We start from the raw sequence: 14,192 nt of genomic DNA on the forward strand, positions 1-14,192 counted from the left end.
AAGAAATGTCATCGTCAAAATATTATAATATTATGTAACCCGAAATGTAAAAACGAAAATTTTTTAGTTGCTTAACGATGCAGTGTCAGTGTATTTGGATTTAAATACAGTTAAAAGACGATTTCAAAACTTTGTTTTTGAAAATACGGAATACTACAATATCTAAAATTGCAAATAATATACAAGATATCGGAAAGTTGGAGGTACTCAACTAAATCAGAAAGATAGAGTGAACTCGGCTGAACTAACTATATCAAACTTACTTGTTATACTCGTACTTCCTTAACCGTAAGAAAAAATGATAATATGACGATGCTTATTAAGAACTTTAATTTTTGAAATCTCGGGAAAGAATCAAAACAAAATAAAAAAATAAAATATTCCATGCCGTTTTTCCTGGTCTGGTTCTATTCTACTCCTTTGATTTTGGAACATCGTTAAATGATGCACACCTTGTATGTAACCGGTATTAAAAAAAACATTTGACAAACATATATATAGGCAATTAATGCTTGGTATAGTCAAAAACCTTCTTTGTTTCGAATTGTAAAAATTAAAGAAGAACTTTTTTCGTAATTCGTATTAGTCTTATACTTTCATACGTTGTTCATTGAACTAAATCAAGAATCATAAAAGAAAAAATTCTAGTAATTCTTAAAAATAAAGACAACGTCTTTAAACTCATTAAGCAATGGTGTAAATATATTTTTGTCAAAAAAATGTGTTTAAAAAGGAGTATTGTGTTGAGAGTTGACAAATTTCTGTTTAACAGCTAATTAAGCAATTTTTAATGAAATTATTTATTTAAGCTACGTGACATTCATGCAATATACTCAAGCATTATGAATTTGAGGTCATTAAATTACGAAAAACAAAAAACAATTAAATTTTTGAGTGTAGCATCCAAAATTTAAACACAATTACTTTTAAAAATTTTATTTCACTTTTTCATCATTATAATTCATTATTTTATAATTATAGCTGTTACTGTCGCAATTTTCAAGTTTTCAACTTTGAAAATATCAACAATACGAAATTTATTCGTCATTTTAAATTTCGAAAATCGTTTCATTTTTACTGTAATTATCAACAACTTGAATATTAATAACCGTAACCGACAATAATAGTTCATATGATAAAATAAGTTTAATGAGAATATTAAATAAGTATTCGTAATAGTGTAGCAAATATTATCTAGTTATTAGAATCGGTATTGCCGACTATTCAATAAAATAACATTGTTACAAAACATATCGTAAAACTATCATGTAAAAACTCATTTAATGCAGTACGTGTTAACTTATTTATAATAAATGCACCAAGAATCCAAACTTTTAATTTGTAGTCAAAATGAATTCTTAGTAGTTAATTTATTGTATTAAGAGTAATAAGCATCAGATTCAATTTTTTATTGTTACTGTATCAATCATAAGTAGGAACTTAATGTCGGTTGATTTTTGATTTATTCACAAATCCAAAACTGGTCTATGTTTTATCGAAATTTTGGAAAAATAACTTAATAAGCAACACTTGCACTTTCGTATTCACCCATGCTTATCACACATACATATACATAATGTATTTATTTTCATTCAATAAACCCCAACACGTGTAGCAAGTATAAACTAGACATTTTCTTTATTGAACTTATTTCCCATATTTGAAATGCATATTTCAACACGGATTATTGAAAAGAAATTGTTTTCTTGACCGTAAATTTTTAATAACAATTTTAAATTACATGTAGAAAATAGTTAAGGAAAACATATTTAGAAATGAATTTCTTATGAAATCAGAAATTAATAAAAAAAAAAATTATTTGCATACAATGGAAAAATGTAAAATTTTTTGAATAAAAGCAACCGCATTCGATTAGACTTGGTATTAATTTTATTTGCTAATTTTTTTTTTCATTCGGAATGAGAAGTAGTACTTGTTGCGAATATGTTCAATGCAATGATGAATCTTTTTTGTTGTGGCTTACATATTTGTGGTATGTTTTTGTGGTATTAGTTTTTGTCATGAGGAAAAACATTTTTGCAAATAAATTTTTTTTATTGTATAGGAAGTGATTCCAAAAAAAATATTTGTTGTACGTAACAAACGTAAATAATAGCTTGTGATATGGACTGCGTGAAATGTTAGCAAGTAAATCAAAATATACGTTTAATAAAAGTAATTGTAATAGGACATAGACTCGTATAACCTTAAAATACTTTCATAACATTGTCACGTGTCTTATATTTACAGAAAAAGTTAAACCATTTCTAGAAATTCTGATAGATTGTGAAGAATTTTAGGATAACAACTGTAGTAAACATTTTAAAACCTTGGAACGAATCTTTGCTTACTGAATATTCATTGATTTTAAAAATCAATAAACAAATTTAAAATAGCAAAAATCAGAATTTCAAAAATAACATTATCAAGAATTTTACAAAAATTCTCAAAAATTTAATTAACAAATTTTCAGTATTTCAGCCTTAATAAAGCTCCTTATGGATATGTATTCTCAGTATTAATTTTTGTATGTCGGCTATTTCTCTCGATCGCATCGAAATTGAATATGTTTTTTTGGATTTACGATGTTAAACTTCTTCTGAAGATTTGGTTAAGTTAGATGAATTCATTTTTAAAATTCGCTGACACAGACAGACAAATCAATAATAGACACAAAAATGTATTTAAATCAGCTCAATAATTTAAGAATTCTATCATGTCTAAAACACTCTTAATATACATATGTTCATATAATGACAATAATTTTTATAATTTTACACTAAAAGTAATTCCAACTCTTTAAAATACGTATATATGAATGTATATGTGTACATACATATGTGATATCAGGGTAACATGGGATAATAAAACCTAATCGGCAAGAAATTGTGCTAAAGAATTATCTTAATTATATGGATATTGAAAGTAGGATTTAGACTCACTGAATCGTTTTTGAGGGATACATATAAAAACATTGCCAGTCGTCGCTTCCTCTACTAACTTTGAAGTAAAACTCAATTCGAAGCTCAATTTTTTATACCAAAAATTGTTCTCTAAACGAAATTTTACTAACGATTGAACAAAAAATATAATAAATGTTTTAAATATTAACTAAACAAAAGAGCAACACCAGAGTTGAGGAAAAGAAGAAAGAACTTATGAAAGAAATTCTTTACCAAAATAAGAAAATTATGCTTTGCTATTAAAATTTAATTTAGACTTAATTAATTCATAACCGGTACAATTTAAATATAGGAAAATATTAGATATTTTTCGATATTTTCCCATGGGCACCTTACTTATGAAGAAACACATGTAGGTATGCGTATGTGTGAGTAATTAATTCCTTATAAATAAAATGTAGCAGTTACCTGTATTTATTTTTAATTCTCATCTAAAAATAGTTATAAAACTAAAATAAAAAATGTTTCAAAAATTTTAACCTTGAATTTACACAAAAAAAAAACTTAAAAAAAAAATTAAAATTCAAAATTGTTCTTTATTAAGAAAAAGCAAAAAAAACACACTAATAAAGTACTCCAAAAATACATAGAAATTTACGTCACCTCTTGACAATTCCATTTCAATAACAAAACCTAAGCCCGGAACATAATAAATTAACAAAGTTTTTGATGTGCCATAAAAGATTTTTTTTTTATTTTTAAGGTTTTGTTTTTATTTGATTTGTTACAATCTATACGTGTATGCGAGTATGTGCAATGTAGGTGTGTGTATAGTCATTTTCATTCATTTGGATTTAATATCATTGAATCAACAAATAGCAGTTATGTTTGTGAATTTTCATTCAATTCAAATACTTGTACAATAAAAAAATATAAGTACATGGTTGGAAATTATTCAATTCATGAACGAAAATAAGAAAAAAATAGAAATACAAAATTTGAAAATTAAGACAATTTAAGTACAAGAAATCATACACACCTAGTTGGAAAATATTTTTCTAATATAAGATTATACAAATACGAGTAATATGAAAACGCAAAATTCTACACCATTCTAGTTTAAAAATCAGAAAAATAAATTTCGACATGACAACATACTTAATCCTTGTGATCGTTTTCATCAAATTGTAAAATAACATTTTACAGCACGATCGCAGTTTTATGTCGTTCTTTTGAAAATAAAAGCCTAAAATTAAAAACCCAGAAAAATTTCTACAAAAATTAAGAAAATATAAAAAAACGTAAATGGAGACTGGCGACAATTTGTGTTTACGATTAACGTCCACAGTCGACAGCATATAGTTGAATATCAAAGAAGGAGAAACCATAGACAATGAAGAAGGGAAGCTATTTCAAAAAATTAATTGTCTACATTTGTATGGTGTAACCGATAATGCAAAAAAATAAATGTCACGTAACGTCAGTTACCTGTGATATTGTTAAATTTTCTGTCATTTTTGTAACAAAAAATATTTTAACTGCTCATTTTGTTTTTTTTTTTTTGTGCAAAATTGGATTGGACTGTCAAGTGAAATTGTCGATCGACATTTGACATTATCTATTACACCTTTGAATTAAAAAAAACCCCATATTGAAACTTTCATAAACTTAAACAGAATACTAAAATTATTGAAAAATATTTCAATTGTTCTCTAAGGGAAATCTTTGTCACTTAGTTTGCTCACCTTTTTAAAAATTTGGATATTTATTTAATTAGAGTACAGAATTTATTTTGCCGAAATTATAGGCAAATCATTTGATAAAGAAATTTTATTGCTATAACAAGTTATACGAACTACAATAGTTAAGAAATGTGTGAACTCATTTCTGTCGTTACAAAGACGTTGCATGACAAGTACTTAATCATAAAAGCAGTTACTACTCTTTATGAAACTACAATATTTTTGAACGTTACATGTACACAATGTGCAGAATTTTTAAGAAAAATTTCTGCAGAATTTCAAAAAAAAAAAATTAAATTTCTTACATATTTAATAAGTTATGCCACTTTTTAAACAGTTTATAATTTAGATTTATAATATTAGACTATAAAAAATAACATCATATTTAAAATTGCTGCTGCCAAAACCTTACAAATATTTGATTTCTAATTCAAAAACTGTTTTTGTTTAATTCTTGTTTACTAACAATGTTCATAAAATTCTAATAGCAATTCGTAAATACAAACTTACATACTTACATTAAATTCATTGTTCGTTCATTTTGTTTTTTAATTCTTTTTGATTCAGTCACCTCTCCTATAGCTTATCAAATTCAAAGAATGAAACAAAAAACGAAACTCCCAATATTTGTGTTTTTTTTCTTCTATTTATAAATTCTATTAAATTTTTTTTTTGAATAAAAACCAGATTTTTGGGAATATTACATAATTCTCAAAATTGAGCTTTCTTGAAAATCCTATCTATATACACATACTTAGTTACTTAACCAAAATGTAAAGGTACATGAAATATAATGTATATAGGTTTCTCTACAGGCGATAAATAAAAGAAGCCAAACTAGTTTTTTTCCTAACTATTATTTTTATTTACCAACACATATTTGATTTAGATAAAAACCAAATTACATAAGTAATAGTTACCTGTATATAGAAGTCAATATACACAGGTGTAAATAAGTCAGTAAATATCAGTATGAACAGTAATATAACAAAAGTAAATGAACAGAGAATTTTTTGTTTTATTTGTTATTCTTTTTTTGTTTTAAAATTAATAAGATAACAAATGATTACGTTTTTTTGATTAAATTTAATTAAAAAATTCAATATAATTTTAAGTTTGAAGAATACGTAAAATATTAGAAAAATTTATTTTAGAATTAAATTTGAGAAAAAAGAATTATAGTTAATATTTGAGTTGAAAAAATAAAAGCGGTTGAACAGGTAGATTATATTTAATATTTCTAAGTTCTCTATGAAATGTTCCAAAAATCTTAACAAAATCAATTGTCTAAATGCGAAATTGTCAATTGCGAAAATGTTGCACAGTATTCTAAAAATACTCTTTAAACAATTTCTTCAAATCTTAAGGTTGCTATGAAGCTTTTAATTAACACATTTAGAAAAATGTGAGTGTTTCTTAGTGGAGGTTTAGTTTAAATAACACTTAGTAAACAGAACTTAAATATTAAATTCCAAGAAATTCTGTCTATATAAAAAAGATGTAAAATAGTTTTTTAGCGAAAGTTCAGTTTCCGAATCCTAATATTCTTGAAGAACTTATAACTGTATTGTTGTGATACTCTGAATTTAAATATCAAATTTCATGGAAATTGGTTGATTATTTCTTTTTATAAGGTAAAAGGCTATAATTCGGTCCTAATGCGGTTTCTTACAATAACCTCTTATAAAATTTATACATAAAGATACAAATCAAAATAAAATACATGAGTTCTTAAATATTTTTTTATTATTAAAACGATTTCCGAGTCCAAAGAGTTTCCCAAATGATTTTAATTTAGTCTCTAGTATTTGTGAGAATAGTACTATTTTTTTCGTCAATTGTATAGAGTCTAAAACGCTTATATATGAAATTTCAACCTAATCGGTTCAATATTTGAAAATTATGAAAAACCTATAAATTCGGCCGCTTTCATATACCATAATCAGACACATACCCAAAATCACTCAATGTCTCAGATAAAATAATTTATGTGTGTTTAAATCCGCTGGTTACTTGATTTGTAATAAAGAGCGAATGTAACAAAATTTGTATGACAAACATACATAAGTGATAAAACCGAAATGCATTTTTAAAATAAAATCCAAATGAATATTTAATTGAAAATTCGCATATAAATGTCCGACTATATTATTTTTTCACGTAAAACAAAATAAAATACTTATTTAATATCAAAAGCATAATGAAATTTGTAAATGTCAATAAAATTTTTATATTATAAGGCTCATAATTATTTGTTAAGGGCTATTTAAGAAGATTTTAGAAATAAATATGTTTCATTCCCTCTTTATTTGTCTTAAATTTTTAAACTATGTTGAATATTAATTTACGAAAACGTGTACAATTTCATTTCAAATTCTAAGTTCATTTGCACTCTTTTTCAAATTTTTTTTTTTATAAAATTAAACTTTGATAAATTGATAGATTGTAAAGGTTTATAATTATAATATACATATTTCTTTTGTTAAAAAATATGACAAGTAATTATTATTCATTAATATTTTATAGGTAGTTAAACGATTAAAATTCTATTTTTTACGATATTCTAAAATAACACTTAAAAGTTTAAAATACAACGTACCTAACATGGACAATTAAATGTACTTTTACTTACTTTAATTATCGTACAATTAAATGAATATATTTTATACCTACTATATACATACATACATCACATTATTAAATTGTATTATCACAAAATATTTATCACAAATTCAAAAAAAAAATTACCACAATACTCGTAATTATAAAATTCTATATTAGTTATAGTCCAGATTAAAGCTATTTAGAAAATTTGTTCTGATTGCTTTTTATAGATGAATGAGGCATGCAACACTACAGTATTTGTTTTTTTATAGTATCAAAGTAAAATAATAATTTTGTATATAATTTATTAGTCAGAGATAAAAGATTAAATAAATATTTACAGAGCATATATAATTATTAAATAATTAAGAAATAAAACAATTTCATAACTAGACATAAAGAAATAAAAAAGCGTGCTGGAATAAAATTAATTTGCGGGGACTTGTGTTTTTTTTTTATTAATATTTGCGAGTGTACAACGGAGATAAGAAAAATTAAAAAAAAAAATTATTCAGCGAAAATTTTGCTCTAAAAAGGTTACAGTTTTTGTCTTTCACAATATTATACGTAACTTTTGTAGAACAATTAGCATTTTTAATAAGATGGTTACGCTGTAAACCCTCAAGATTGGAAAACTTCCGGAAATTTAGAAAGTTCTGTACTGAAATACGAATGTGTATCAGAGCTGACTGCAAATTGTCACTTTATTCGAAATATTTTGAAAAATGGTATGTTGCATTTTGTCTCAGAATCCTTTCCTTCCCTGATTATGTTGAACAAAAAAAATAAGTGAAAGCGATCAATATTTAAAACAAATAAAAAAATTTTTTGAACGAATTGTACTATATAATTGCAGTATCCTAAAAGTGCGCTTCTTCTCATTGTCCGAAAGTCCGAACTAAATAACCTTTACACATGTATAATATACTTACAACTATATATGTATACAAGAAAAATTTTCAATGTCCTCTCATGTACCGAAGGACTGATATTTCAATTCATAAATAAATATAACATAACCTTATAAAAAATATTTGTTTGGCTTCAGCTTTCAGTGGAAGTTACAAAATTTTTTTTTAACTTAAAAAAGTGGATGTGCGAACTGTCAAGCCATTTCAGTTTTGCATATGTGTAAAATGAAACATTTTGAGTTTTTAAACATATTATCCGAAAATCCGGACTTAGGTATACATTTTTGTTATTGATTTGACAAATCATTTAGATTTGTTGAAATTTATGTAGATTAATTTGCAGTCTTCCGGAATCGCGGGTTCCATAACAATTTTCTTTCTTTTCTGAATGAAAAGTTTTACTAAAAAAAAAAACTCCGAAAGATTTCAGTATTGATTGGTTTTCGAAATCTCATGTACTTATATGTTTTCAAAATTAAGTTCATTTAGAATTTATAAATATGGTGGCAATTACTTCTTATTCAAGTTATTTTATTCAGAATATTAAAAATATTTATAAATAATTATTTAGAATATTTAAATTCTTCCATATTTCATAAATTGACATTCAATTTATTAAAAATTTCAGACTAATAAAACATATACAATTACTTATTTGTAAAAATATAACGAATGTCCGAACCAGATTGATTTTTATGAATGTCATGCGTCATCACACACATATGCTCATAAATGTTGTTTTCTGATGATTTCATTAAAATAAGGGCGGCACAATTTTGAAATTTCCATACTATAAAATAAAATGTTTTAATTGAAATTTATTTTTTTCAATTCTATTAAAAATTAAAAGCTTTTCATTACTCGTTTTTTTTTCTCCATCTATTTAAGTTATCTATAGCATGCATAGACTGCCGCTATGATAGTTTGTTCTGCTGTTTTTTTTTGCCTTTATTGATGCCAAACAATTTTCTATTTTTTTTTATTTAGTATGATGATATTTATACTTTGTTTTTTATTTGCATACAATTTATTAAGTTATTTTTGGATCAAAGTTCGGTTTCGATTCTCACTATGTTTCTAAATAAAAATTATGTACATACATATATATACATATACACATACTTATATAATTTATACTCATAAACTGAAGTTGAAAAGCTCTACAAGTAAATGTGCAGAATAATAAATAAAAGTTATTAAAAATTAAAATGAAAATTAATTTAAATATTTATTTCTAAACCACGAATATGATTGACGCTTAGTAAATAAAAATAAAATCATAATAAATAAAAAAATATGAATTTGTTCACAATGTTCACGCTAATTACACTTGGTGCTAAAATAAATTTTTACTTCATCGTTCAAAATTCTTTTTTTTTTCTTAATTCGATTGGCTATTTCGGAAAAATACAAAATTATTTTTTAGTTTTGCACATTTCCTTTTTGATTTTTGAATTTCTAGAACTTTGGGACACAATGATTGAATAAAAATAATTATAGAAGCTGCGTTAAATTTAAGTGTGGTCATTGTGTTAACTTTGATAGCCATTCTTACACATTTGAGACTATAGCATTGAAAAAGAAATATTTACTTCCTTCATTTTTAGAATTTTCTTTCTAATTGCTTTGTAGATGTAAATTTTATTGATATATTAGCAGAAAAGCTCAAATTTATTCCTAAGTTAAATTAGATTTTATGGATATCGTCACAATTGTCCTAAAATATAGGAAACATTAATATGCAAAATTGTAGTTTTGGGATTGTACAAAAATCAACACCCTATCCATTTTTTGTCATTACTTTTCTGAAAGTTGGTTTTTCTTCTGAAAATACTGAAGATTGGTTTTTGAATTTATATACTTAAGTACTTATAAACGAAACTATACCAGGATGAAGAGCTTATGTATACTAAATATTAGGTTGATTAAGCTAATTTTATGGTACTTCATAGAACAACACTTTATAGAACACTCTCATTTGATCTGTAAAATTTCGATTGTTTTTAGAAAATTATTAAAATTGTTTAATTCATCTATACATTAAATTTTATTGCAGAAATTTGTAAATTATCAATTATTTGGTAACTTAATTACATACAATTTTTCCTAATTAGAATATTTTTGAGGTCCAGCAGATTACATTCGTATCCGCGCTATACAAGTCTGCTAATTGAGTTTTATAACCAAATTTAAAAGTAGTCAATTAAGTATATATACACATTATTAGATTAAGGATTTCTATCTGGAAAATAATAAATACAAGGAAGAGATGTAAAAAATTCGACATCATTTATGAAACTTCATAATTCATCAATCCCTTTTTTTAAATTCGACCATTTTTAGGATTTTAATTAAAAAATATTCATAATTATCGAGATGAATACTTTATTTTTTATCTGATAAGCAGCCTCTTGTTTAATTCAATAGAAATAACTACATACTCATATTTAAATGCCTATAAAAAAATGTGGGGATAAATATAGATTTAATCTGATTTTACTGAATTTCTAACTCTTTTAATGTAAGTTTTTGATCCCTTAAGTACATATTAGTAGTTTTTATATTCAAAACATATAAAGTTTGTGTTAGATTCCTCCTTGCATAAATTGTCTTTCCTTGTCTGCTTTGCAAATGAAGGACGCATTTAAAATTTTATTCATACTAAATCAATAAACCTATATTTAACCCATTTTAAACTAACCGTGCATTTCACGATATCAATCATAAAACCGCACATACAACCATACATGACCTTTCTATTTTATAATAAATACAATTAAAAAAAAAATAGCAAACATTTCAATAAAGTCAACAATTTATTACTTTAATTCATGCCTCGTTTTCTATATTTTAACAATATCACCTAAATAATCATAAAATCAAAGTTAACAATTAACTTTAAAAGGACATTATTATATCCGCAACTATCAAATAAAAAGCAAAAATCAAATTTGGCTTAATATTTATTATAAAAAAAAAAAAAAAAAAATTAGTGATATTTTAAATTGTTTTCAAAGTACAAATAAAAACAAATGAAAATACAAAAACAAAACATTGGTTCTATTAATACTTCAAGGTTTCATTATTAGTTAGAAGGATTCCTTTGAAAAAAAAAATTGTTATCCTTTAAAATTGTTCACTATTGGGAATATTGTTCATTAAATGTTCATTTTTTTGTTTTGTTTATGTTGTTATACTTATTGTAGAGACACAACATTTTTGTTATCATATAATTATTTTACATTCTAAATTATTTACTGGCACGCAACGTGCTTTTACATATAAAAAAAACCAAAAACAGCAAACGTAAATTACAAAAAATAACTACCTGTATTGTAATTGTATTGACCATTTATAAAATTTTTGTTAAACAAGCTTTCCGAAAGCTTTACATTTAATAAAAATAGTTAAATACCAACATGAACTAATTTGTTTTAAATGAGTTTAAAAACAAATATGTTTAATTTGTTTAAATTAGTGTTAGCTCTATAATTATAACTAAGCATGTGATTTAGAATGTAGCTGATTAGTCTGTTGAACCTACAAGCATGAACGAAACTTGCAAGTATTCACTATTTATGAACTATTATTTAAATATGTACATATGCACTTTGTGTTCATAACCTTTATGAACATAACCTTCATTTGATGCAAATCTTAATCTAGAGATGTTGATGAAGGATATCTTGCAGGAAGACTAGTCCAAAATTTGTATATTTAAAGAATCAACTAAAAATTTAAATATAAAATTTGACCACGTATGACGTATTAGTTTTATGCGCCAATATATAAGTTATATACATTTTGTAAGTTTTTAAATTTAAAAAGTTAGAGGTACAGAACGTTGCGTATTAGGACAACTCTCATTTCAATATTTAGTTTAAAATACTTTTGACGGGAAATATACTTCGTATACAGTGTTTCCACTTTTTCTTGTTCAAAACATGGCCTGTTTGATCGAAATCATTTTTGCCCCATGGTCCATTTTCTAAATCTTAAAGAAAATTTCAATTTTTCAAATAAGTTTAATTTTGGCCCTCTTTTGTTTAAATTTAGCCCGTTAATTTATTGAGGAGTGGCAGCTATAGTCGTACGTCGTCATTTAGTCTGAACATTCAATAATAGTTTTCGTTTATTTTTTTTTATTTTTATGTGAAAATTTAGTTTTAAATACTTTTAAATTTTGTAAATATCTACATACATAATTATTTGCATATTTTGCAACAAAAAATCGTTTCCTTCATTTCACTTTTAATCTCTTTAATGAATTCGGAATTTTCTCTTAACTCGTCTGCAAAGCAAATATACCGGCAACGGAAGTTTCCTTGAATTATTGTTTTTTTTTATTTGTTATTATTTATTAATATGTACATATTTTTTATATAACACAAATAAAAACTTATAATTTTATTGTAAAAAATTATTGCTCAAAACAATATGACACTATTTAGACACGATAGAGTACTTAAAAATACATAAATGTGTCTAAGGACATTCACCAAACCAGCCATTAAAGTTCTACTTTGTTAATGTTATTTAATAAGAATGGTAGTATTTTTGTGCAATAAAAGCCCATGAATGACCCCCTCGAGTCCCTTCCATTTCCTTTCTCCATTTTCCCAATTTGCATAAATTGTTATACAGCAACTTAATGGAGAAAGTTGAGTAAAGAAGGTTGAAGTCACATCATTGTATAAAAATTTCGTAAAATATATTCAATGAATACCTACACTATGTATGCATGGGGTATAGATCCCTATAGAAGTTGATTTTTTTTTAAATTTCGATATTTAATTTTGAATTAATTGCTATTTATTTTATTTAAAAATTAAAATATAAATGTCATAATTTTTTAGGTATATATAGAAATTAAATGCCATATGGATATAAAATATTAATCAAATATCTTATTTTTTCTTTTCAGATTTATTAATTTATTAAAACCATAACGGAAATCCTTATTATTAAAAAAAAAATTTGTATAATTTTTTAAGAAGAACAAACAGAAATGAAATGCCGCCAGCAACTTCAAATGAATTACTTTTAAATACAGATTCTAAAACAGTTAAAGAAAATTCTTCATCAATTGATAATAAAATGTGCCTAACAACATTAAATGGAACAAACCCTACACCACCATCATCAAACAATTCAGATTCTAATGCAACAATCCCAGTAAATACCAATACAAATAACAATAGCAATCTACCATGTTCATCAAATATCAATATAAAATCTGAAATAAATGATAATAATAATTCAATTGAACAATTTGATAGTGTTATTAAACAAAGAAAATGTGAGACGACGAAAAATGCAGAAACATCTTCAGGAATTGCTGTTAAATCATTAGATAATAAAAATAATGATATTAATACGAGTGTAGTAAAAGATTTCTTAGAATCTGAGAAACTCGAGAGTACAAATGACGATGAAAATTTAAATAAAGAATTTCATCCACAAATTAGATGGCCAGATTTAATAGTTCAAGTATCATTGCATTTAGGTCTTGTTTATGGATTTTATTTGTTATTTTATGCAAAATATTTAACAGTACTATGGTGTAAGTATAGGTTTTTTTTTATAAATTAAAAATTTTTGATTTTCTATTAATTTTGTTACTTATTCATGCACTTTTCTTATTGTACCACGTAAAAACTTTAAAATACCGATTAAAATTTTCAGTTTCCAAAATACATTTGACTGAATTTTGCATAAGATTTTCAATTTTATGAAATTCCACAAACACCTATAACATTCACTTACTTATTCTCTTTTCACCCGGAATGGAAAAAGGATTAAAATTTTGTATATGGATGGGGAGCTTTTCGAACAAAATATGATTTTTATTTAAAAATTTTTAACAATAAATGCTAAAGAGACAATTTGTTAATTAGTGCTCTTTAATTAAGTAGTGTTAAAGCACTGATTACTGAATCATCCCGTATATGCAGTCATTACGAAAAATTTAAGTTCAAAACATCACCCTGAATATCGTGGGTACTTTTCTTATTTTAAAATGCTAATAAATT

General features: G+C 24.6%; 1 protein-coding gene across 3 annotated transcripts in view; it reads left to right on the forward strand.

Moving 5' to 3' along the window:
• LOC129607768 (acyl-CoA Delta-9 desaturase-like) overlaps window positions 1-14,192 on the forward strand; it is a 34,139-nt gene that overhangs the window by 16,581 nt on the left and 3,366 nt on the right. For all 3 annotated transcript variants that reach the window (XM_055518950.1, XM_055518944.1, XM_055518958.1), the window contains one exon: window positions 13,085-13,723. In XM_055518950.1, coding sequence (XP_055374925.1) covers window positions 13,174-13,723 — 550 coding nt within the window. In that variant the 5' untranslated portion in view covers window positions 13,085-13,173. The remainder of the gene's footprint in view (window positions 1-13,084; window positions 13,724-14,192) is intronic.

Source organism: Condylostylus longicornis, unplaced genomic scaffold (genome assembly GCF_029603195.1).
Source record: "Condylostylus longicornis isolate FDR11 unplaced genomic scaffold, ASM2960319v2 ptg000004l, whole genome shotgun sequence".
NCBI classification, from domain to species: Eukaryota; Metazoa; Arthropoda; class Insecta; order Diptera; family Dolichopodidae; genus Condylostylus; species Condylostylus longicornis.